The sequence below is a fragment of the Muscardinus avellanarius genome (genome assembly GCF_963383645.1).
Source record: "Muscardinus avellanarius genome assembly, chromosome: 3".
Classification (NCBI taxonomy): Eukaryota; Metazoa; Chordata; class Mammalia; order Rodentia; family Gliridae; genus Muscardinus; species Muscardinus avellanarius.
The window spans coordinates 160,323,081-160,345,734 of NC_137788.1; the positions used below are offsets into that span (position 1 = coordinate 160,323,081).

Below are 22,654 nucleotides of genomic sequence, written 5' to 3' on the forward strand. Positions count from 1 at the left end.
GAGACAGGAGGATTGTGGTTCACAGACAGCCTCAGCTACTTAGTGAGTCCCTTTGCAACTCAATGAGACCCTGTTTCAAAATAAAGAATTAAAAAAAAAAGGGGAGCCGAAGGTGTAGCTCAAAGTAGAATGCCCCTGCGTCCCATCCCAAGTATCGCAAAAATAAATATTTATATTGAAGTAGGATAGACGGGAAAGTGCCACCCGTCAACACACCTGCCGAGCTGCCACAAGGGTCCAAAAAAGAACCCAATTCTGAAAGCTTCTCTCTGTCCCCAAAGGCATCCACGAGCCCAACAGCACAAGTTCCTTTTGTTTGCTTTTGATATAAATAGAACCATGGAAGTATGCTTTTTTGCCTGTTTCTTTAGCCCTTTATTATGTCTGGAATCCATCCATGTTGCACAGGGCCATGGTCGGTTTTCACTGGAGTCAAGAGCATCTTTTAGGGGCTGGGGATAGTGGCAGAGAGCTCACCAAGCACGTATGAGGTTCAACCCCAGAACTACCAAAAAAAAATATTTCTATCTTATACTGTAACAGCCATTCCGTTGTTGATGTACACTAGAGTTGTCTCCAGTTTGGGGCTATTTTGAATGAAGGCTGCTATGCATTTCCTTGGTATGGTAGCCTCAATAAGTAATGCTCAGAGGTAGAAATGATTTACATGCTCTAGTGATGTGCAAAGGTTTTTATGACTTCCAACAGAACCTCACTGGTATTGCCAGTCTATAATTTAGTTGTTGGGTGTGTAGAGGCATTGTACTATTCCTTTTCATTTTGGGTAGTGGCAGTACTGGGGATTGAACCAAGAAAGCATATTTGTTTGTTTTGAATCCGGGTCTCACTAGGTTGCTTGGAGTCTCATTAAGTTGCTGAGGCCAGTCTGGAATTTGCAATCCTCCTGTCTCAGCCTCTCAGGTACTGGGATTACAGGCAAGAGCCACCATACCCAGCTCTTTTTGGGCTTCTTATTGAAGTATGGTATACATTCAGAGTCACGCGGGTATGCTTATCAGAAAGACACAATTCATGTCTATGCCATCCTCCAGTTGATTATTTTTCAGATGCATGGACACCAGTCCTTCATTCCTTCAGTCAGTAAACAGATAAAAGCATGTTATTGGTTAACAAACCTTCAGCAACTTAGCAAGACTCTGATTTAAAATAAAATAGGGTTGGAGCTGGGCATGGTGGCACACGCTTGTAATCCCAGCATTTGGGAGGCTGAGACAGGAGGACTGAGGTTCCCAGACAGCCTCAGCTACTGAGTGAGGCCCTCTGCAATTTAGTGAGACCCTGTTTCAAAATAAAGAATAAAAATAGGGCAGAGGGTTTAGCTCTGAGGTCATATGACCCTGGGTTCAATCCCCAGCACCAAAATAAAATAAAATAAAATAGGGTTGGGGTTGTATCTCAGAGGTAGAATGCTCCTGAACTCAATCCCTAGTATCAAAACAAACAAACAAACAAACAAAAAAATAAAAATGAGAGGGAAAGGAGGACCAAAAGAGAGGAGGAGGGAAAAAGTCTGTTTAGAAACAGGCTGTCTCTTACTTGCTGGGTCAGGAGCTGTGAAGTGGCCCTGTGACCTGACCATCCTACCCCCTGCTTCAACGAGCCACTCTTATCATAAATCAAGTGTCCAAACCTGAGCGTCTGTGCTGAGCTTATGCTATCCTTCCCCAATATCGTATCATCTTTATAATCTGAGCCTTTTATGCAATGTTTTAGAAGCAGGAGCTTGCGTGTGTGTGTGTGTGTGTGTGTGTGTGTGTGTGTGTGTGTGTGTGGCACTAGGGATTGAAGCCAGGAGCATTCTACCTCTGAGCTATACCCCCGTCCCTTTTAATTTTATTTTTTGTTTTGGAGCAGGGCCTCACTAGGTTACATTTCTGAGTCTGTCCTCAAACCTGCAATCCTCCTGTCTCAGTTTCCCAAGTACTGGGGTTACAGGCAGGCACCCCTGTGCTCGGTTCTAGTGGGGGCTTTTTATGACTTTATATTCATCCCCCAAAGACTTTCCCCTTTGTTCTTTTGGTCCTCCTCCTTTCCCTCTCCTTGTCTTTCTTTGTTGTTGTAGTTTGTTTGTTTTGACTGTTTCAAGATAAAAAGTTAATGCCAGGTGTGGTGATATATCCCTGTAATTTCAGTATTCGGGAGTCTGAGACAGGAGGGTCACAGGTTGGAGGACAGCCTCAGCAACATAGCGAGACTCAGTAACCTAGTGAGACCGTATTTCAAAACAAAATTTTTAAAAAGACTCGGGTGTAGCTTGAAGATTAATTTCGGATTCAATCACTAGTAAACACACACACACACACACACACACACGCACGCGCACACACACACACACACACACACACACACTCAAGTGTGTGCGCGCGCTCTTTCAAAACTTCACTTAATTCTCGAGATGGCCACCAGGTGGAGCTCTTGGGCCACAGAGATAGTTTTACTTGCCCCTTTGGCTGGATTTTAAGAGGGAAAGAATATATTTCTTTTAAAAGGGAAAGCTATAGGAGTGTTCCTTGCTTTAGCACACAGATAGGGATGGAAAGGATATTTCTATGAAGCTTAAAATAATTCCCTCTTCCTCCTCCTGCCCCCCTTCTCCTTCTTTGGTACTAGGGATGGAACCCAGAGCCGTGGCATTCTACCTCCACACTACACCCCCAGACTTTCTTTTTTCTGTACTGGGAATTGAACCCAAGGGCACTCTGCCTCTGAGCTATACTCACATCCCTACCTCATTTTAAAAATTTTGAAACAAGGTCTCAGTCAGTTGTGGAGAACCTTGCTAAGTTGCTGAGGCTGGCCTCGAACCTGCAATCCTCCTGTCTCAGCCTCTCAAGTACTGGGACTGCAGATATGCACCACCATGGCTGGCCCCCAGCCCTTTTTTATGGTTGCTGAGCATATCACTAAATTGCAGAGGCTGGCCTCAAACCTGTAACCCTGTCCAAGCCTCCCAAGTACTGGGATGACAGGCACGCACCACTGCGCCCGGCACAACTTTCTTCTCTGATCCCCTTTCTTTTGTCCAGAGCTTCTCAGCCCCTGCACTGTTGATATTTTGAGCGACATGAGTCACTGTTTGGGGTGCTGTCATGTGTGTTAGAGGATGTTCAGCATTCTTAGTCCCCACCCACTAGATGTGAGTACGTCCTTCCAGTTGTCAAAAATACCTGCTGATGCCGGGTGTGGCGGCGCATGCTTGTAATCCCAGCATTCTGGAGACTGAGACAGGAGGATTGTGGTTCATGGTCAGCCCCAGCTACCTAGTGAGGCCCTTTGCAACTCAGTGAGACCCCATTTCAAAAATAAAGAATAAAAATAGGGCTAGGGGTGTAGCTCAGAGGTAGAATGCCCTGGGTTCTACCCCCAGTACCGCAAAAAAAAAAAAAAAAAAAAAAAAAAAGCCTGACAATATCACCAGAGATCCGTGCCCTGAAAGATAAAAGTCACTCCTCGTTGAGAACTACTGCTGTGTGTGTGTGTGTGTGTGTGTGTGTGTGTGTGTGTGTGTGTGTGGCCAGGGATTGAACCCAGGGGCATTCTATCTCCAAGCTACACCCCCCCTTATTTTTTATTTTCATTTTGAAACAGAGCTTCACCAAGTTGCAGAGGTCCTCACGAAGTAGCTGAGGCTCGTCTCAAACCTGCAATCCTCCTGTCTCAGGCTCCCAAGTACTCTGGTTACAGGTGTGTGCCACCACGCCTGGTGAGAAGTACTGCTTTTAGCAACAAGACGCTCTCTGTTCTGGGTGCTTGGGCTCCTGTCGCCCTCCTGGGGAGGCTAAGAGGTACTGGCCACCGAGTCTGGCTGGTCCATGGCAGAGGCGGAGCCTCAGTGGTGGGATTGCACCCCGGGGCGTGAGGTGGGTGCTCAGGGCTCTACCACCAAGTTCTATGCGCAGATAACAAAGCCTTGGGCATCAGGAAAGGATTTAGAAAACCAACCGGAAAAAAAGAAGTGTTGAGTTCGTGGACGGAGCTTGGGAGTGCGGCCATGGCCGGGACAAGCTCCTCCTTTCCCCCAGCAGCCAGCACCCTGTCCCCTTGTAGCCTGGCCTGGCTGAGCTGTCAGGCGGGAGGTGGCCTTGGTACATGCTTCCCCGAACCCCTGCTTGGAGGAAGCACACCAAACGTCCTTTTGTACTTTACCTCTCCATCTCACTTTCCTTCCCACCTTCTTTACTCCCCCTATTCCGCTGTCTTAGGCACCCTTGAGTGCCCCAACTTTCAGGCAAGATGTCCTCTAGCCCCATTACCTAGGTGATGGTCTTCCCAAGCTCAAGGGCTTTCTACTGGACACATTTAGGCTTTTTTTTTTTTTTTTTAATGTGGTACCAAGAAGGAACTCAGATGCATTCTACCTCCAAGCTGCACCCCCCAGCCCTATTTTAGTTTTTATTTTGAAGCAGGGTCTCACTAAGTTACTGAAGGCCTCACTAAATTGCTGAGCCTGGCTTTGAACCTGTGATCCTCCTATCTCAGCCTCCTAAGTACTGGGATTATGGGATGCACCATCATGTCTGTGCTTTCATTCATTAATTTTTTTTTTTTTTTTTTTTGGTCTTGGGATTGAACCTAGAGGCATTTTACTCTCAGGCAAATTCCCCAACATTTAAAAAAACTTTTGTTTTGGGGGCTGACATGTAGCTCAGTGGCAAAGCACCTTCTTTGCAGGTGTAGCACTCTGGGTTCGATCCCCGGTTCCAAAAAGACAAAAAAAATAAAAAAGAACCCCTCTAAAAAAACCCTTTGTTTTGAAACAGGGTCCTGCTAGGATACTGAGTCTTGCTAAATTGCTGCAGTCCTCCTGTGTCAACCTCCCTAGGACTGGGGTTACAGGCGTGCGCCCCCACACCTGGCTTCACCCTTTATGTTTTAAAGCTCTGTTAACTCGCCTTCCTGTTATTGGTGTGTGTTCTATGACAAGTTTACTTTCCCTTGGTTTTTTGAAAAGTTACTGGATAGCTGGGCATAGGGCACACACTTGTAATCCCAGTACTTGGGAGGCTGAGACAGGAGGATCACATAGGTTCAAAGTCAGCCTCAGCTACTTAGTGAGGCTCTCAGCAACTTAGCAAGGCCCTGTTTCCAAGTAAAATATAAAATAGGTCTGGGAGCGTAGCCCAGAGGTAAAAATCGCTGTGTTCCACCCTGAGTACCACACACACACAAAACGTTATAGGATATGTTAGTAGGGGCCTGGGAGAGACAGGGATGTGCACTCCCAAAGGATTTGGAAAGAAAGTCAGAAAAATGTCACCCCTTTGAAACACAGCTTGTTTTACAGAAGTGCATGGTGGCCGCGTGCAGCCAGTGGTAGAGTTACGCCTGCTGCCAGCCTCTCTGCCAGTGCCCACGGCAGCCACTTCCGCAGCGTGGGCTCCGAGACGAGCCCCTTCAGCTCTGTGCGCCAGGGTCCTTGTCTATGAAATAACAGATCTACATAATTCATAGTCCCATCACTTAAAGTCCATGAACAGAGCCTGCCCCAACTGAATTTAAATAATCTCCTCCTTGAGATCGGGCCATTGGCAAACAGGCATCGTATTTGGTGTGCGCCATGTTTCAAGGCCCCAGGCATCATTAGCACTTGGTCAGCTTCTCAACTCCCTGCCCCACTGGCCCGGCCTCTGCGACGAGTGCCGGTGCTACCCAGGCTCCCGGTGGGTGTCCTTTGGGACATATAGAGGGAGGATTTTTTATTTTTTATTTTTTTCCTGATTGGCTTCCAGTATCTTAGACTGTAAACTCTCAGAGGACAAAAAACTAATATGCTTCAACGTGGGCTCTAAGGGCTGGGCTGGGGCCCCGTGCCAGGGGCACTTAGCAAGTTGCTGGGTTAATTCAGGCCAGTCTCGCAGGGGAGGTGGATCTTTGGGGCCATTTTCCCAGTGTGGGCTATGGGATCGCCATGTACATACTCACTCCTCCACACCGACCGCGGGTCAGTGGTGGTGGTGGACAGCTGACGCTGCCTGCCCCTCTCTGGGAGCTGCACTTGCCCCTTCTCTGGCAGGAGCTCTCTGGAGCTGTGATGTGCTTGCTGCACAAGCTGTCCCTGTGGCCACGGCTGACGTGCTAGGGAACAGTCAGGTGAGCTAGTCCTATGTTCCAGGGGACAATAGACCAGGAAGAACACACAGAAAGCTCATTGGAGGGGCTGGATGTGCCCCGGCTGCACGTGGGAGATGGTTGGCGATCTTGTCCCATCAACTGGAGACAAAGGGAGGGCTCTGGAGAGAGAGAGAAGGCCCTGCAGGATGACTTTGACTGCTGTTCTCAGGGTTCCCCGGGCCCCGCCACACCTTTCCCTGAAATTCTGAGTCCATCCAGGATGGACTTTTGATTTTTCCTAAGTCAGTTTTAATTGGTACATTTCCATTGCCTTTAGCTAAAGGATTCTAAGGAAGACAAACTTCTGACCTCATAGAGATGCCAAATCACAAATGGCATGTGACCCCTGGCTGCAGGGATTTCAGCCACTGTGCAAAAGACAAGCTGTTGCCTATTAAATAATGCTCCCGTGGCCAGGCGTGGTGGTGCACGCTTGTAATCCTAGCATTCGGGAGGCGGAGACAGGAGGATCATGGTTCATGGACAGCCTCAGCCACTTAGCGAGGCCCTTTGCAACTCAGTGAGACCCTGTTTCAAAAAACATAAAGACTAAAATATAGTACTGGGGGTGTAGCTTGGAAGTAGAACGTCCCTGGGTTCCAGTCCCAGTGGTGGGTGATGAGGCCCACCGTCCGGGCTGGAAAGAGCTCCCTTTGATGGACAGATGAATGGTGACCCTAAGTCTGGAGGCCTCTAGCCCTTCTATCCAACCAGGCTCCGGTGGCCTGAAGAACGTCTCCTTTGCCAAAGAACAGCTGGGACTGGACCTTAAGATTTCTCTCATTGTTTCCTTACGTTAACATTTGTTAAAGCTCAAAGAGAAACTTCCATGCGGTGGTATCAGATTCACAAACCACAAAGTGATGTCCACGTCACACGTGGGTCAGCACCTAGGTTTAGTGTTTTGTGCCCTGGAAAGAAATACAGGTTCCTCTTCTGTGAGATGTTAACTCTTTTATTAATTTAGGGTTAACATTGTATTTGCTTCACTGATTTCTTGTTCAGAGTCATCGATTCAACAGACAATAGCTGGGTTCTCACCAGCTCACAGGTGACCAGGCAGACGCAGTATAGTCAAAGAGGAGAGGGAGCAGGACAGTATGGAGAGGGACGAGGTCGAAAAATTTTAAGGCAAATGTTCTTTCCCGTGGTAGAGGGAATTGATCAAGCAGATCTGTGCATTTCAATGAAAATATATGAAATATTTGTCAAAATAATTAACATCGGTAAAAATTAGAACACGTAGCTTATAAAATGCCTACAAGGGGGTGGCAGAAATAAATCCAGCCGTGTCGTGTAGACTCACAACATACACAGAGAAGCATCCACCTTGAGAACGAGTTTTTCAAAAGTGCAGAGGCCAAAGGTCTTTTAAAAGCAATTCCGTACAAGGAGAAGGAACGAGTGCTAAGTGACTCGCGGGGCTCGGTTGTTCAGAGGAATCGCTTGCTCACTGCGGTCTTTCCGCCTGGCCTGGAATGCCTCCTTGGGCCCTCCTTGGAAGGGTGTGCATCATGGGGAGGTGGCTGGGCTCAGGGGACTCCTAGCGATATAGTCCTCGGCTCGCTCAGAGTGGGCTGCGGAGAGAGGAAGATGCTTCTGATCTGTGTTTGGTATCAGACCGTTCTAAGCTGCTGCTGTGGTTTCCAAAGGAGCTGACTGCGTAGAAATAGGTTCCCTCCCCAGTGGTCATACATCTTGTGCCCTGAAACCTATTTCGTGGACAGTCTGACCCAACTGTCTCCCAGGATGCTCCGAGGCAGGCGACGCACGCACGCACGGGGAAGTGGCTGGGCCCTTCCTCACGTGTGACGACAGCCCAGGGTCCTGCCGGGGGCCGAGGAGACAGTGAGATTCACAATGGAGCCGCAGAGACGCGCGTTGTATTTGCTTCTATGATTTCTTTGCCGGAGGAGAGGAGAGCGATGCGTGAGGCCCGGTGTCTTTCCTTTCTGCTTTGGTCTTGAAGATTCGGTAAACTTAGGGTCCTAGAGGCTGCTCCGAAGCTGGAACGGTGAGCTCTTGCAATTCCTGTTGTTCCCGTTTCGAGTTTGCCAGAAGACTATAGCCAGCAAGCAGGGTGTGAGGGAATCCCCACTGCGGGAGCCTGTCCTTAGAAGGGCCGCCACCCATGGGCTTGGTACCCAAGGATGCGCAGGAGGACCGGGCTCCGGGGAGGGCAAGCTGTCAGGCGCAGGGTACCGCCCCTGGCACAGGCTCTGGCCGGCAGTCTGGAGGACGGTGGACGGGCAGCTGCGTCCCTACCCAGCCAGCAGGCACGTGCGGCAGCAGAACTGGATGAAGAGCTTGCGTTCACACAGCCGGTTGGACTTCACCATCTCGCAGAAGGTCTCGTCGGCTGGGGTCCCGCGCCAGGGATGGAAAAGAAAAGAAACGTCAGACGTGGGGCCTGTTGAGATTCTTTCAGTCGTTCTCTGCTTGCTGAGTACCGTGGTGCACCGGGCTGGGGTGCACAAAGCCCCCCCCCCCCCGTCCCTCCCGGCCTGAGCTGTGCTCCACCGTGGAGCCTAGAGCCGCGGAGGCGGCACCTGGCATACAGGGCTCTGGCTGAGGCTAAGCAAGGAGAGGAGGACTTGCAGGGTGGGTGTGCCCAGTGTGGACCTGCCCTTTTGGACAACTGGGCTGGTGGGGGGCTTAGGAGGAAGCACGCGGGCAGGGGGAGCCGGAGCACAGGGCTGGAAGGGAGGGAATGCAGACCGCCACCACGGCCAGTGGTCCTTCCAAAGGGGGATGAGTGGGGATGGGAGGAAGGGGGCCATCAAGGCAGACAGGTGGGGCTCGGCGATGGACGGGCCACGGGAGGTGGAAGAGCAGCCGAGGCCTGCCTGGTCCTTGGGATTATCCTTCGGAGGCACTGTTACTCGTGGGGTCTGGGAGGCTCTCCTGCAACAATCTCACTTTCTTGGGCTCCGACATAACCTGAGCAGGTGCCTTCCTACTCAGAAAGCTTCCTGACCTTTGAAGGGACATGGTTCTGAAGGCCAAAAATGTAATCGATGAGGCCAGGCCACCTGTGGCCTGCAGGGCGTCCCAGGGCTGTCTGAGGGTTTCCTGTCCGGCCAGGCTGGGGCCTGCCAGCTTCATGTCCAGGGACCACCTGCTCCGCCCCGGGGACACCTTGGAACTGGCCCAGGCGGCTCCTCCTGCTGCCCGCTGAGGTCCTGCCAGCGACTCCTACTATGTCTCCGGGATGGTCCCCCACCAGCCTTTCCTTTTCTGCCTGGAATCTCCAGACCAGCAGCATCTTTGGTTCCTTCTTGAGTTTCTGTTTTCACAACCCTGTGTGTCCTGCTGCTATCCACCTGAGAACCAGGGACCCCATCCTTCCTCTGGGTTCTGTCCTTTAGTCTAAGGCTCAACTCCTCCAGGCCTCTTGGCTTTGACCCCCAAAGTCGGGCCTCTCCTATGGGGCAGTTGCCACACCCAGGCTACCTGAGGCCTAGGGTGTAAGGGTGGAATGGTATAAAAACAGAATAACTGAACCGGGCATGGTGGCGCACACTTGTAATCCCAAAATTTGGGAGGCTGAGATAAGAAGATTGTGGTTCGCAGCCAGCCTCAGCTACTTAGTGAGGCCCTTTGCAACTCAGTGAGACCCTGTTTCAAAATAAAGAATAAAAAATAGGGCTGGAGGTGTAGCTTGGAGGTAGAATGCCCCTGGGTTCCATCCCCAGTACCACAAAAACAGACTAATTTTAAAGAGTCACTCAACAAAACCAGCAGTGGCTGCGCTGCCCCTCTGGTCAATGGGTGAGAGTTCCCTAAGGCCTAGCAGAGGCCGGGATGGTCCATCAAATCAGGGGCGGCCACGCCTGTGCTTGCTTTTCTCTGTTGAGCAGAGCCAGGAGTGCCGAGCTCCTCCAGGGCCCGCGGCACTCACCGTTGCTGCACGTGTGGTTGGTGATACAGGAGGTGCCCAGCTGCGTGAAGCCTGTCTTGCACCTGCTGCAGTTCCTGCTGGAGCCCTCGCAGCTCAGGCAGTTCTCGTCACACCTGCGGGACGACACCAGCCCTGCTGAGGTTTGGGGAAGAGGCCAGCTGCTCTAGCCCCTTCACAGGGCCCTCCCATCCTTCCTACATGGCCCAGGGCCCTCAACTTGGGTCCTCGGTGGAGAGGCTGCCCTGAGCCAGGCCAAGCAGTGGCATTCCCTTCTTCCTGTCTGACCTCAACGGTGCCCTGGAGGGCAAAGTCAGCCCAGTGGGCCGAGCATCTCAGGCATGGAGGCCAGGCCTGAGTGTCTGGGACTCCCTGTGGCCTTCCTGGGCACAGGTGCCCACTTGCATGTGGCTCGCATGGCACATGCTTCCTCCGGCAGCTGCGTGACCACAATGGCTACCATTGTGGGGTCAGAGCCCAGCTCGCATCAGGGAGGTGGTCAACCTGGTTCCAAAGCTGACCCGAGGGCTGCTGCTGGAACCCACCAGGCTGACCATCTCTATCTGGGAGAGGTGGGGATGGCCTTCCAGCTCATGTTGCTTCCAGGGCAGTGCTGGCCCAGCCACAGACCAAGGGCCATTCCTAATGCAGAGTACTATGATCTTGCTGGGCATGGTGGCACAATCTTGCAATCCCACATTTGGGAGGCTGAGACAGGAGGATTGTAGTTCGTGGTCAGCCTCAGCTACTACTTAATGAGGCCCTTTGCAACTCAGTGAGACCCTGTTTCAAAATAAAGAATAAAAAATAGGGCTGGAGGTGTAGCTTGGAGGTAGAAGGCCCCTGGGTCCCATACCTAGTACCACAAAAAAAAAAAAAAGAAAAGAATACTGTGATTTCTGGGCACTGTCTATAGCTGGTGCCACGTTCAACAGTTTCACAGGAACACACGTGTCCATTTGCATGGGCACGGGGTCTGCAGCTGTTTCTGTGCAGCACTGGCAGAGCTGAGCAGCGGTGGCTGAGGTGCGGGGTTCCCAAACTACCTTCCAGGTGACCCCTTAATGAAGCAAGGACTTGAAGCTGCATGTGTCCGTTCACTTCCCTGAGCTGCTGCCTCCTCCAGCTCCCGGGGACCAGGTCTTCACCTGCTCCCATCGGCTGCCACCTCCCAGTCACTGCAGCAGAGAAGGGGCCAAGCCCCAGGGCTGGAGCTGAGCGCTCAGGCAGGGCCTGTGGGGCTGACGTCTGTGCCTGCCCCGTGAGCTCCGTGCGTAGGACAGATGCCTGCTGCCTGCTATTGAGGCCTCTTCCCCAAGCAGCCATCTGATGGAGTCTAAGAGGGCATCCGCACAGCTGGTACAGGGTCCCCACAGCTTGCATGAAGGTGGGGTGTTTATTCCTAGTCTGCCCAAGGAAGCCAAAACTAGGGACTAGGTCCTTGCTTTCTGTGTGTCAGTGTGTAAGCCAAGGGCAAAATGCCATGCTGGAGCCTCTCCAACTTCCTCCTCCTGACACAGCGGCCTGCTCCCTCCTCGTACTCCCCCCAGGCCCTGCAGGGAGGACGGGGTGAGGGGAATCACTGGGCTAGCCACGCAGGACCCTGCTCCTAGAGCACTTTTGTGACACTCCTGGGATCAGGCCTCTGTCACGCTGTCTCTCTAAACATTCCCCTGCACCTCTGGTGGCCCAGCCACAGGCCCCCAGCACAGGGGCTGATGTTTCCCTGGGGATCTTCTGGCCTTTCCTATGGACATGGATGCCGGCGAGATGGGCGCTAGGGCTGAGCCCAGCCAGCTAGAGGAATGCCAGTCATCTGAGAGAGGCAGGGGGCAGGGGTTCCCAGGCTGTGGCTGAGGGCACTTCAACTCTGAACAACAATGGTGTGGAATGGGCTGCAGTGAAGAACCAGGAGGACACAGCTCCTCTTTTCTTCGGACTGTACCTGGGATGGTTAGGCTATGGGATGGCCCCCAGAAAAGCAGTGCGGGAAGGTTCAGAGGTGGGGCGTGCCGGGAGGGCTGTGTCTGTCCCTGGATCTCTCCTCTCACTCTCTCCGCGTTACGAGTTGAGCAGCTTTCCCTGCCGTGCCCTGCTGCTATGATGTCTCTATCCCGGAGCCAGCCCACTATGGACCGAATCTCTGAAACCATGAGCCCAGTGAACTTCCCTTCTCCAAGCTGTTCTTGTCAGGTCTCTAGGTCACAACGGCAAAAAGTTAAAATATAACCTCACTTAGCGTGGTGGATGGCGGGTGTCTTGCTTTCTGTTGCTGCGTCACAAGCTACCAAGAGTACAACTTGCCCCCGGTGGCTCCTGGTTCTGAGGGCAGAAGCCCAGGCAAGCTCTGCTGGGTGCTCTGCTCAGGCTGCAGGAGGCCTGGGCTCCTGGGCTGCTGGAGGACCGAAAGAAGAACCCAGCATCCTGGTGCCGCCCTGAGAGACGGCTGTTGCAGCCCTGTGTCCCCTAACCTCGGTTGCCCCCCAGGGCTCCTGCTTCCTTTGACAGGTCATTGTGCTTATTCTTTATTTTGAAACAGGGTCTCACTGAGTTGCGAAGGGCCTAAGTAGCTAAGGCTGGCCCTGAACATAGGATCCCCCTGTCTCAACCTTCCACATACTGGGATTAGAAGCATGTGCCACGACACCCAGCTTTGGAAATAGATTTAGAATGAGGGGATGATCAGATCCTTTTATTTTATATAAAATATCTAATTTAAGCCAGGCATGGTGGCACATGTTTGTAATCCCAGCATTTGGGAGGCTGAGACAGGAGGATCGTGGTTTGAGGACAGCCTTAACTACTATTTAGTGAGGCCCTCTGCAACTCAGTGAGACACAGTTTCAAAATAAAGAATAAAAAATAGGACTGGGAGTGTAGCTCGGAGGTAGAATGCTTCTGGGTTTCATCCCCAGTACCGCAAGAAGAAAAAAATATATCTAATTTAGATTTTTTTTTTTTTGGTGCTGGAGAATTGAACCCAAGGGCATTCTACCTCTGAGCTTTAGCCCTAGCTCTATTTTTTATTGGTTATTCTGAAACAGGGTCTCACTAAGTTGTCGAGGCTGGCTTCAAACCTACGTTCCTCCTGTCTCAGCTTCCCAAGTACTGGGATTACAGGCGTGTGCCACCATGTCTGCCTAGATTTTTTTTTAACTCCCCTACTGTGGTTTTCTTGATTACCAATAGCATTAAGCCATCCCGTGTGGTGGCAGGGCTGGGACCACCCTGTGAAATCTGCTACTGGGATGAATGCCGCCAGAGGTAGCAGGCAACCTGTTATTCTTTTTTCTTTTTCTGTGTTACTGGAGATCGAACCCAAGGGCATTCTACCTCGGAGTTACACCCCTAGCCCTATTTTTCTTTTTTATTTTGAGACAGGAGCTCACTAGGTTGATGAGAGTCTCACTACTTGCTGAGGCTGTCCTTAAAACCGTGATCCTCCTGTGTCAGCCTCCCATGTACTGGGATTACAGGCGTGAGCCATCGCACCTGGCTTGGCACCCTGTTATTCTGTTAACAAACAGCTCATTCCAGCCACTCCCCAGTGCCTGGCAGAGAGTGGGCGCTCAACAAATAAAAAGGCACATAATAAATAGTGTCATAAGGGTACCAACTAGCTCGACACCTTGGCGGTCACTGACTGCAGGCATCGAGTCCTGGGTGCGCGGACTCCTGTCTGTCCGCTGCCCCTGCAGTAGTGGGGCAACACAGATGTCGGTGCCATCACACCTGGCCCTCTGCTGCTCCCTGCTAGACACAGCTGGTCTTCCTTCTCTAGCAGTCTGTGCCTGAGCCCGGAGCACCGTACCTTCGACACACTTTGTGGGGCAAGCCAGGAAGCTCCTCGGGGTAGAAGCCCTCGCCGCAGGCAGGCACGCATTTCCAGTCTTGGAAGTGGAAGTTTTTGGCACAGTGAATACATTCTTCTCTGCTGGGCCCTGGGAGGTGCAGGAAAGGAAGATTGTTGGGGCCCACTCGGCAGGACCGAGGTGGCACCCAGGCTTGTTGCCAGCGTGGACTCAAGATGGCGCCTGGGCTTGCAGCCAAGTCACGAGGCTCACGAGGCTGGCGGTGCCCTGAGCCTGCGCAGTGAGCCCTATCAGGCGCCTTACGGATAATTAGTGACGCAACGCCTCGTGCTACCACCTGCCCGCCCAGGAGAAGGTTAGAAAGCGCGCATGCCCTAGCGGGCGGGAGCTAAGGGAGCTAAGAAGGAGAAGGAGCTAAGAGGGTTGGTGGACAGGAAGAGCAGTTCCTTGGCGGACTGCTCCGGGCTCCGAGCTGGGACGGACATGTTCACAAAGCCACCATTGTGACCGGTGTGTGCTGCAGCAGAGACATAGAGTGCCAGAAGGAGGGTTGGTGGAGTGATGAGGGAGAGGATAGAAGACTGATGTTGTTTTTACCTGAGAGGGCGTTGAGAGAGCATTAAAGAGGAATGGTAACTGTACAAGAACCTGGGGTAATAAAACTGCTTGAGGAAGATCGTGTAAGAGTCGTCACTGCGCGCGACAAATGGTGGCCCGTACGGGGAACTTCGCTTTGATCAGAACCTCGGCAGTCCAGGGCAGCTGGCTGGTAAGTACTCCTTTGACTCCGAAAAGGGAGGAGGAGGCTCCACTAAGGAGGATATTTTTTAGTGTTTTCCCCGATCAAAGGGGGCTCCATTAAGGAGGATATTTTCCCCGATCAAAGGGGGCTCCATTAAGGAGGATATTTTGTAAATAAGGCTCGCGGATAAGCGAGGCTCGCGGAAAAGCGAGGGACAGCGCTGTATTTTCCCCGATCAAAGGGGGCTCCATTAAGGAGGATATTTTTTAAATAAGGCTCGCGGATAAGCGAGGCTCGCAGAAAAGCGAGGGACAGCGCTGTATTTTCCCCGATCAAAGGGGGCTCCATTAAGGAGGATATTTTTTAGTGTTTTCCCCGATCAAAGGGGGCTCCATTGAGGAGGATATTTTCCCCGATCAAAGGGGGCTCCATTAAGGAGGTAAATAAGGCTCGCGGATAAGCGAGGCTCGCGGAAAAGCGAGGGACAGCGCTGTATTTTCCCCGATCAAAGGGGGCTCCATTAAGGAGGATATTTTTTAGTGTAGGTAGGTTAGAGAATCGGGCTGGTCCTGATTCGACAAGATAGGAGTAAATAAGGCTCGCGGATAAGCGAGGCTCGCGGAAAAGCGAGGGACAGCGCTGTATTTTCCCCGATCAAAGGGGGCTCCATTAAGGAGGATATTTTTTAGTGTAAGCAAGTTAGAGAATCGGGCTGGTCCTGATTCGACTCCCTCTCCTAATCCGCCACCATAGATGGAAGACACCTGAGGTTAGTTGGAAAAGGCGCCTAATGTGTAAAGGATAGGTCAGAAGATTAGTTCCTAACGTAAGAGTTGTAAACTGCTGCTTGGTACTGTAGAGATGAGTTGTTTTCTTTAAGATCTTTGGGGAATTATTTCTACTTTCCCTCTTCCTTTACCTTGGTTAATGAGGTTGTTTTATTGATACCTATTTTCTGACTTTCTGCTATGCTTCTATGCATCCTTGGAGAATTTGGAATTTCTGCTCTTATTGCTGTAATTGTGGCCTCTGTGGCCGTGGCAGTTATTGCAGCCACTATGAATGCTCTATCCTCACATGTGGCTGCTGGCATGGCTCAGCAAGCTCAATTATCTGGACTATATGTATAACGCATGTGCAGTATCAGAATTTCTCCCATGCAGGCAATTTGTTTCGTCAATTAAGCAAGACGCTTCTGGGAACTTGGAGCCGTGAATTTGAACACACCATGATTGAGCTACGAGCGTCCATCGCTGCAATTAATTCTACCCGCGTGGAAGTCGCCACAGTACAACAATGAATGGACTTAATACACGGAACATTGGGTTTTTTAAAAGACTGGGGTGGCATGGCGTTCTGGGCATTCTTGCTGGTGGTAGCATGATGTTTCATGGTTGGATATATCAGGCGAACTCGACAACGCGCACTGCAACAACAGCGCATATTGGTGCAAGCTCTGGCAGCCCTAGAAGCTGGCTTATCTCCCCATGTATGGCTCAGTATGCTGGATCGGTAGTCAGTGACGGGTAAGATCGTCCCCGGGACCTTTCAACCTAAGACAGGGAAACAATCATGCTATTGTTCTCCCAATGACGGGTAAGAATGGTCCTTGAGGGTCGGCAACCTAAGACAGGCACGATCCCGAGCCTTATTTTAATAAAACAAAAAGGGAGATATGTTGGGGCCCACTCGGCAGGACCGAGGTGGCACCCAGGCTTGTTGCCAGCGTGGACTCAAGATGGCGCCTGGGCTTGCAGCCAAGTCACGAGGCTCACGAGGCTGGCGGTGCCCTGAGCCTGCGCAGTGAGCCCTATCAGGCGCCTTACGGATAATTAGTGACGCAACGCCTCGTGCTACCACCTGCCCGCCCAGGAGAAGGTTAGAAAGCGCGCATGCCCTAGCGGGCGGGAGCTAAGGGAGCTAAGAAGGAGAAGGAGCTAAGAGGGTTGGTGGACAGGAAGAGCAGTTCCTTGGCGGACTGCTCCGGGCTCCGAGCTGGGACGGACATGTTCACAAAGCCACCATTGTGACCGGTGTGTGCTGCAGCAGAGACATAGAGTGCCAGAAGGAGGGTTGGTGGAGTGATGAGGGAGAGGATAGAAGACTGATGTTGTTTTTACCTGAGAGGGCGTTGAGAGAGCATTAAAGAGGAATGGTAACTGTACAAGAACCTGGGGTAATAAAACTGCTTGAGGAAGATCGTGTAAGAGTCGTCACTGCGCACGACAGAAGATGTCAGGGATGGCTTGCTGATGGCCACATCCTGGGCCTGCCCTAGTGCCTGGGACATCTATGGTAGCATCTCAGATGCCCTAAGGTGCACACACATGTAGCTGGCAATTCCCGGGTGCTCTGAGGGCTGCTCTGTGTTGTTTGGCCCATGGGAAGCGGGCACTGCCATCCCCATGTCGCCGATGGGACGGGTGCAGGCGTGAACTGATCTTGGTGGAGATCGACACTGTCTGAGCCTTGGTGCCTGGCTCCAATTCCAAACCCTGCCTTCCCCAATAGGGCAGGCCCCACTTCGCTAGAGCCAGTGCGGAAGCCACCCCCCAGCCACCGTGGGCAAATGGAGGTGTGTGCTGCTGCATAAAACAGATCTACGCTGGATTTCAAAGTCTTAATGTGAAACAGAGGCAACATAACTCTTCTTTAAAATATTGAAGCCAGGCATGGTGGTGCATGCCTGCAATCCCAGCACTTGAGAGGCTGAGACAGGAGCATCATAGGTTCAAAGCCAGCCTTGGCAACTGAGCGAGGCTCTCAGCAACCTAGTGAGACCCTGTTTCCAAATAAAAAATAAATTGGGCTGGGAGTGTAGCTCTGGGTTAATCCCTAGTAAAAGAAAGAAAGAAAGAAAGAAAGAAAGAAAGAAAGAAAGAGAGGGAAAGAAGAGAAAGAAAGGAAGGAAGGAAAAAAGAAAGGGAGAAAAGAGGAGGAGTAGCTGTAATGTTCTATAGCAAAATAGTGTGATTATAGTCTACAACAATTTATTATATACTTTCAAATAACTAGGGAAGAGTTTGAGAGTTTTCAACATATAGAAATGATAATAGGTGAAGAGACGGAAGTATTTTCATTCTGATGTGTTCATCATGTACTGAATACACACAGTGAATTATAATACTGTCCATCAGCCAATATTATATTGATCTTGTGGTGGTGTGGTGGTGCGTACCTGGAATCCTAGTACTTGAGAGGCTGAGAAAGGAGGGTTGCAGTCTCAAGACCAGCCTCAGCAACTTAGCAAGACCCTGTTTCAAAATATAAGGGGCTGAGGGGTGTGGCTTTGAGGTAGAACACCCCTAGTTTCAATCCTCAGTACTTCCCCCCAAATAATACTGTCCACCATAAGTAGAAATATTATATGCCAATTAAAAATAAAAAATTGGTCAAGATTGTGCATTTTACGTAATTGGCATTCTACCACAATAAAAAGATACCGATTAAACACACAGTTTCTAAGCAAACTGTTTTCACAATTGCTGAAAATTATGGATTTTATAACTCAGTCGAAGTCCTCCAGGATTCCATTCAGTCACAGTCCTTCCTGGCTCTGAACGATTTAGAAGCACCCACGATCATAACAATAATAGCAAAATGGTTATGCTTATGCTGAACCTATTAAGCTCCATCATTTATGGGGCCCGGTATAAAGTAAAAATGCAGGGCCCTTTTTCAAAAAGCAGGAAAAAACTGCTGCCACAGGCCCTACGAGAGGAAACCTTCCTCTTTTTCCCTGGAGTCTCTCTGGGTGCGTTTTGGTGCTTTTATGCGATTTCATGCCATGCTCTGTAGGGCACAGGATGCCCGTGGGTGAGTGTTGACTCTCACAGGTGCCTGGGCACTGCTTCCTAACCTAACACACAGGTGCTGTGCCCATGTGCCCCCTGGCTGCCAGCTGCTGCCAGTGCCATGCCCCAGGTAGAAAAGCAGAGTGGGCACTTCCCTGTCCCAGAGGCCCATCCCATCAACCCACAGATACGTGCTCCCCACGGGAAGGCAAGCCCCACGTCAGGGGGCGCTGGGCAGCTACACCGGAGGTGGACAAAAGACTCTTCTGCACAAAGTCACCTGCCAGGTGTGGTGAGTCCTGGGTGGAGACAGATGCCACTGTGCCCTGCCCGAGATGCCACCAGGTACTCATGCTTGGCCACCCTTGCGTGGGTGGGTGGTGGGCACAGCAATTACCAAGAGGGAGTGGGGACAGGAGACCAGGCGGGCAAGGTCTCCAGCCAGCAGGAGAACAAGCGCTTCTAAAGAGACTTTACACCCGAAAAGCAGCGAGCGCTTCCAGGTGCCTCAGAGTGGGGCGAGAAGTCTTCCCCAGTCGCTGCCTGAGGAGGATACGTGGGCTCCCCGGAGGCTAGAAAGAGCCCAGGCTCGGGGGCACGGCGAGATGCGGAGACTCTACCTCCCAAGCGCATTAGACCTGCACGCTGGTGTTGAGTGCGTGTGTGACTGAGAAGATGCAGGCTGGAGATGAGAGCGCCTGGCAGTGGCCCGGCACAACTGTTTGCTGCCAGGCAGTCTGGGGACGCAGACACAGCGAAGTGAACTGAGTTACCGCTGTGGAAGAGCTACGCAGCGGCGTGCCCGAGTGTTAGGGGCTCGGGTGACTTTGACAGCTAAGCAAACGGTAGGAGCCATGTTTCTTAGACAGCCTGGGCTGAATAACAAGTCAAGAGACAGATGAAAGAAAGGAAGAGAGAGAGCAGGAGAAAGGGAGGGAGGGAGAGATAAAGAAAACAAGCTAGGAAAAGCTTCTAGGACACCTACAGGCAGAACTCTCCAGATGCTGAGCCTGGCTCCTTCTGGGGTTGTCCAGGAGGTAGAGAGGAGGCCATGTCCCTCACGGGCCAGCCCCAGACATCACTTGCGGATGCTGGCCTGGCCACACCTTTGGTTATTTGCACTCCGGACAGCACAGATGATAGCTGTATGAGGCTTACCTGGCCACGGTGAGAGGGCTGTGTCCATTCTAATCAAGGGTATCAAGCTAATTGTGATTTAGCAGCGACCTCATTCTTAATATTGCAGCAAAACATCTAATCTGTGCTTCTCAGAAGGCACCAGAATTGTGGGGCAGGAAGAAGGACCAAGAGGAGAAAACTTCACCTGAAACCTGTCGGTCCCCACAAAACCCACGGTACGCTTCAACTTATGTGTGCAGACAACTGCAAAACGAAACCCAATAAAATGAACAAAATCTCCGCTATGTTCTGCATTAAAATGGGGCCCGGAGACATCTGTGCTATAATCTTAGTGGGGAATTATAATACATGTAAAAGTTGTTTATAGCAGTCTTTTCCTCTTTGGATAAAATGCTCAAGATAAGTGAAGACAGTTGCAAAGAACTGAGGATCTATTTTAAAACATCTCCATCCCCGCCTGGGCCCATTCTCCCTCCTCTCAGAGGCCTCCGAACTCCATGGCGTGGTGTTCGGCAAATGCTGCAGCTAGAGCCAGGCTTCAAGGTGAGATCCCCACGGACACGTGAGCAGCCCCTGTCCTTCCTGCAAGCACCCACAGCCTGGCTGCGTTTCTAACACTGCGCAACCCAGGCTGCTCGCTCAAAGCGGGCCTTTGCATTTTATGTTGCTTTCTTGTTTTCAATTTTAAAATGATAGAGTAATGTACCTAACATAAAAAATTTACCATTTCAACCATTTTTAACTGTACAGTTTGGTGGCATAAAGCACATTCCTAGTGTTGCGCAACCACCACCAACCTCGGTCTCTAGAACTCAATTCATCTTCCCAACCGAAACTCCGTTCTCATTAAACGAGAACGTCTCCCTGGGAGGGTGTTTGCGTTTTATTTTGATTTGTTTTGCCTTTGTGGTTTTATGGTCCCCCTCCCCCGGTGCTGGGATGGAACCCAGGGCCTAAGGCCTAATGTGCTCTACCACTGAGCTACACCCCCAGTCTTTGCCTTTGTGTTTTTACGCTCTGATAAATGTAGAACTAACTCCCTGAAGTTCTGGGGCATTCTCCATTTCAAAATAGCTAAGCCGGGAAGGAGGGTTGCAGATTCGAGGCCAGCCTCAGCAACTTAGTGAGCCCCTGTTTAAAAAAAATAAAATAGATAAAAGGACTGGGGGTGTAGCTCAGGGGTAGAATGCTTTTGAGTTCAATTCCAAGCACCAGCAACAAAAACAACAGAAGGGCCAGCTCGCTCATCCATCTTAGTAACGCAGGTCACAAGTGCCCAGTGGAAGGAGGCCTTCGGCGGGCAGGAACTCACCCACACAGGTGCGGCAGGTGTGATGGCATTCCCCACATCTGATCAGCTCAGAATCAAAGTAGGTGCCTGGTTCACAGTCAGGAATGCAGCTGCCCCGGGCAAGGCTACAGAAAAGAAAAGGAAAGGAAAGGGGGGGGGGGAAAGACTGGTTTCCATGTCTGTTCCAAAATTCTAATTAAATTATGATTTGCCCTCAAATGCCTTTTACAGGAGGAAATGAAAGTTGTCAAAGCAAGGGCTTTGTGTCACTGAAGGCTCCCGGCTCAGGAAAGCTGGCACAGCCGACGTAAGCCTGCGGGAGGCTCCTGGGCCTCGGTCCTGGTGCAGGAGGCCAAGGCCTCGGGCTCTCTCCTGTCTGTGCCAGTTTCGCTCCACGGCTGTTTCTCAGCCCCGACCCTGATCCCCAGGAGGACAACCAGAGCATGTGGGGGTTACCGCAGGTGGCAGGCTGGCTCAGCTACATGGGTCTCTCTTGAAGTGTTGGAATTCGCAATGTATGACGGGGCAGGAGTCGGCCTCAAGGCTGACCTTCAGCCCTGGATCTGCTCCGGCTTCTCCCATGCTTGAAACCTTCCTGATTTAATCATGGACTTGAAATCAGATCCCCTCCAGGGACCTGGCAAGTCTGTTTGATGTGGCTCCAGCCTTCCTCTCTCACCCCATCAACGCCGGTCCTCCTCTGGCTCCAGCCAGACATCACAGGGACCCAAAGTGGGCTGGACCACCCACACCGTGCAATCCCAGGGAAGCCAGCGGACCCCTCTGCACCTCTCTTTCCTCCCGTTAATTGCTTCCTACAGCATAAAGTTGCTCAGAGGACTCACTCAGCAAATGCATGTAACTACTCCAGGTCTGGCACGCAGCAGTGTAAATAAATGTCACCATGATTTCTTTAGTTCCTGAGATCACACCACGCCTGATGCACATATTTTAAATGGGGTTTGCCACTCAACATATTGAGCAAGGGCTCCGAGGTGCATCTGTCAGATTCACAGAATCCTGCTGTGATATGTGATTGATAATTAGAAATACGTATTTGGTCTTCATCCCAGTACACCGCTCCAAAGCCCTTGGAATGGATAAAGTGATAAGCGTCTGTTTGCATGTTAATGAGATGACTGGTAGTGGGGGCTCCTGTGTAGCCCCAGGATGGGGGATTAGTTGCCAGGTAAACCACTCATGTGATCAAAGGGCTGCGATTTCCAGCCCACATCCCAGAGGGGAGAGGGGCTGAAGGTTAACTGGATCACCGAGGGCTGATGGTTTAGTACCAAGTGATTCCACCCACACTCCGAAAGGTAGAATTCATGTAGTTTCCAGGCTGGTGAACAGGAGCACGTCTAGCTGGTGGACGGGAGGGCACTGCATCCCAACTCCACGGGGGCAGAAGTGCTTGTGTACTTGACCTTTTCAAATCCAGTCCTATGAATCTCTTCATCTGGCTAAACATCTGTTTCCTTTTAACATCCTTTATTACAAAATGAGTAAATGTATGAAAAGTGTTTCCCTGAGTTCTCTGAACTGCTCTGGCAAATTAACCAAGCCCGCCGAGGTCTTGGGAAGCTGATTTATGGCTAGCTGGTCAGAAGGCTAGGTTGCAACCTGAGACTTGTGGCTGGCAGCTGACGTGGAGGCCTGAGCTCTCCACCTGGAGGATCTGATGCTATCTGCAGGTGGACAGCGCCAGCATTGGGTTTAGTTAGTGGGCATCCAGTTAGTGTCCACTGGAGACCTGCTTTGTGTGTGTGTGGGAAAAGGCCACCCTTTGGTGACCAGAGGGGTGTTGCGCTGAGTCTGTGAGAGTAGGCCAACCCTGATTTTTCC

The 22,654-nt window shown here is 51.3% G+C and overlaps 1 protein-coding gene across 1 annotated transcript in view; it reads right to left on the bottom strand.

The window, feature by feature from the left end:
- Positions 1-8,393: 8,393 nt before the first annotated feature.
- The window catches only part of PCSK6 (proprotein convertase subtilisin/kexin type 6), a gene marked incomplete at both ends in the record, with an annotated part of 187,514 nt that continues 173,253 nt past the window's right edge, over positions 8,394-22,654 (bottom strand). Inside the window, 4 exons of the mRNA XM_080691856.1 lie at positions 8,394-8,491; positions 10,034-10,146; positions 13,842-13,971; positions 20,831-20,934. Of these exons, the coding sequence (XP_080547982.1) occupies positions 8,394-8,491; positions 10,034-10,146; positions 13,842-13,971; positions 20,831-20,934 (445 nt within the window). The remainder of the gene's footprint in view (positions 8,492-10,033; positions 10,147-13,841; positions 13,972-20,830; positions 20,935-22,654) is intronic.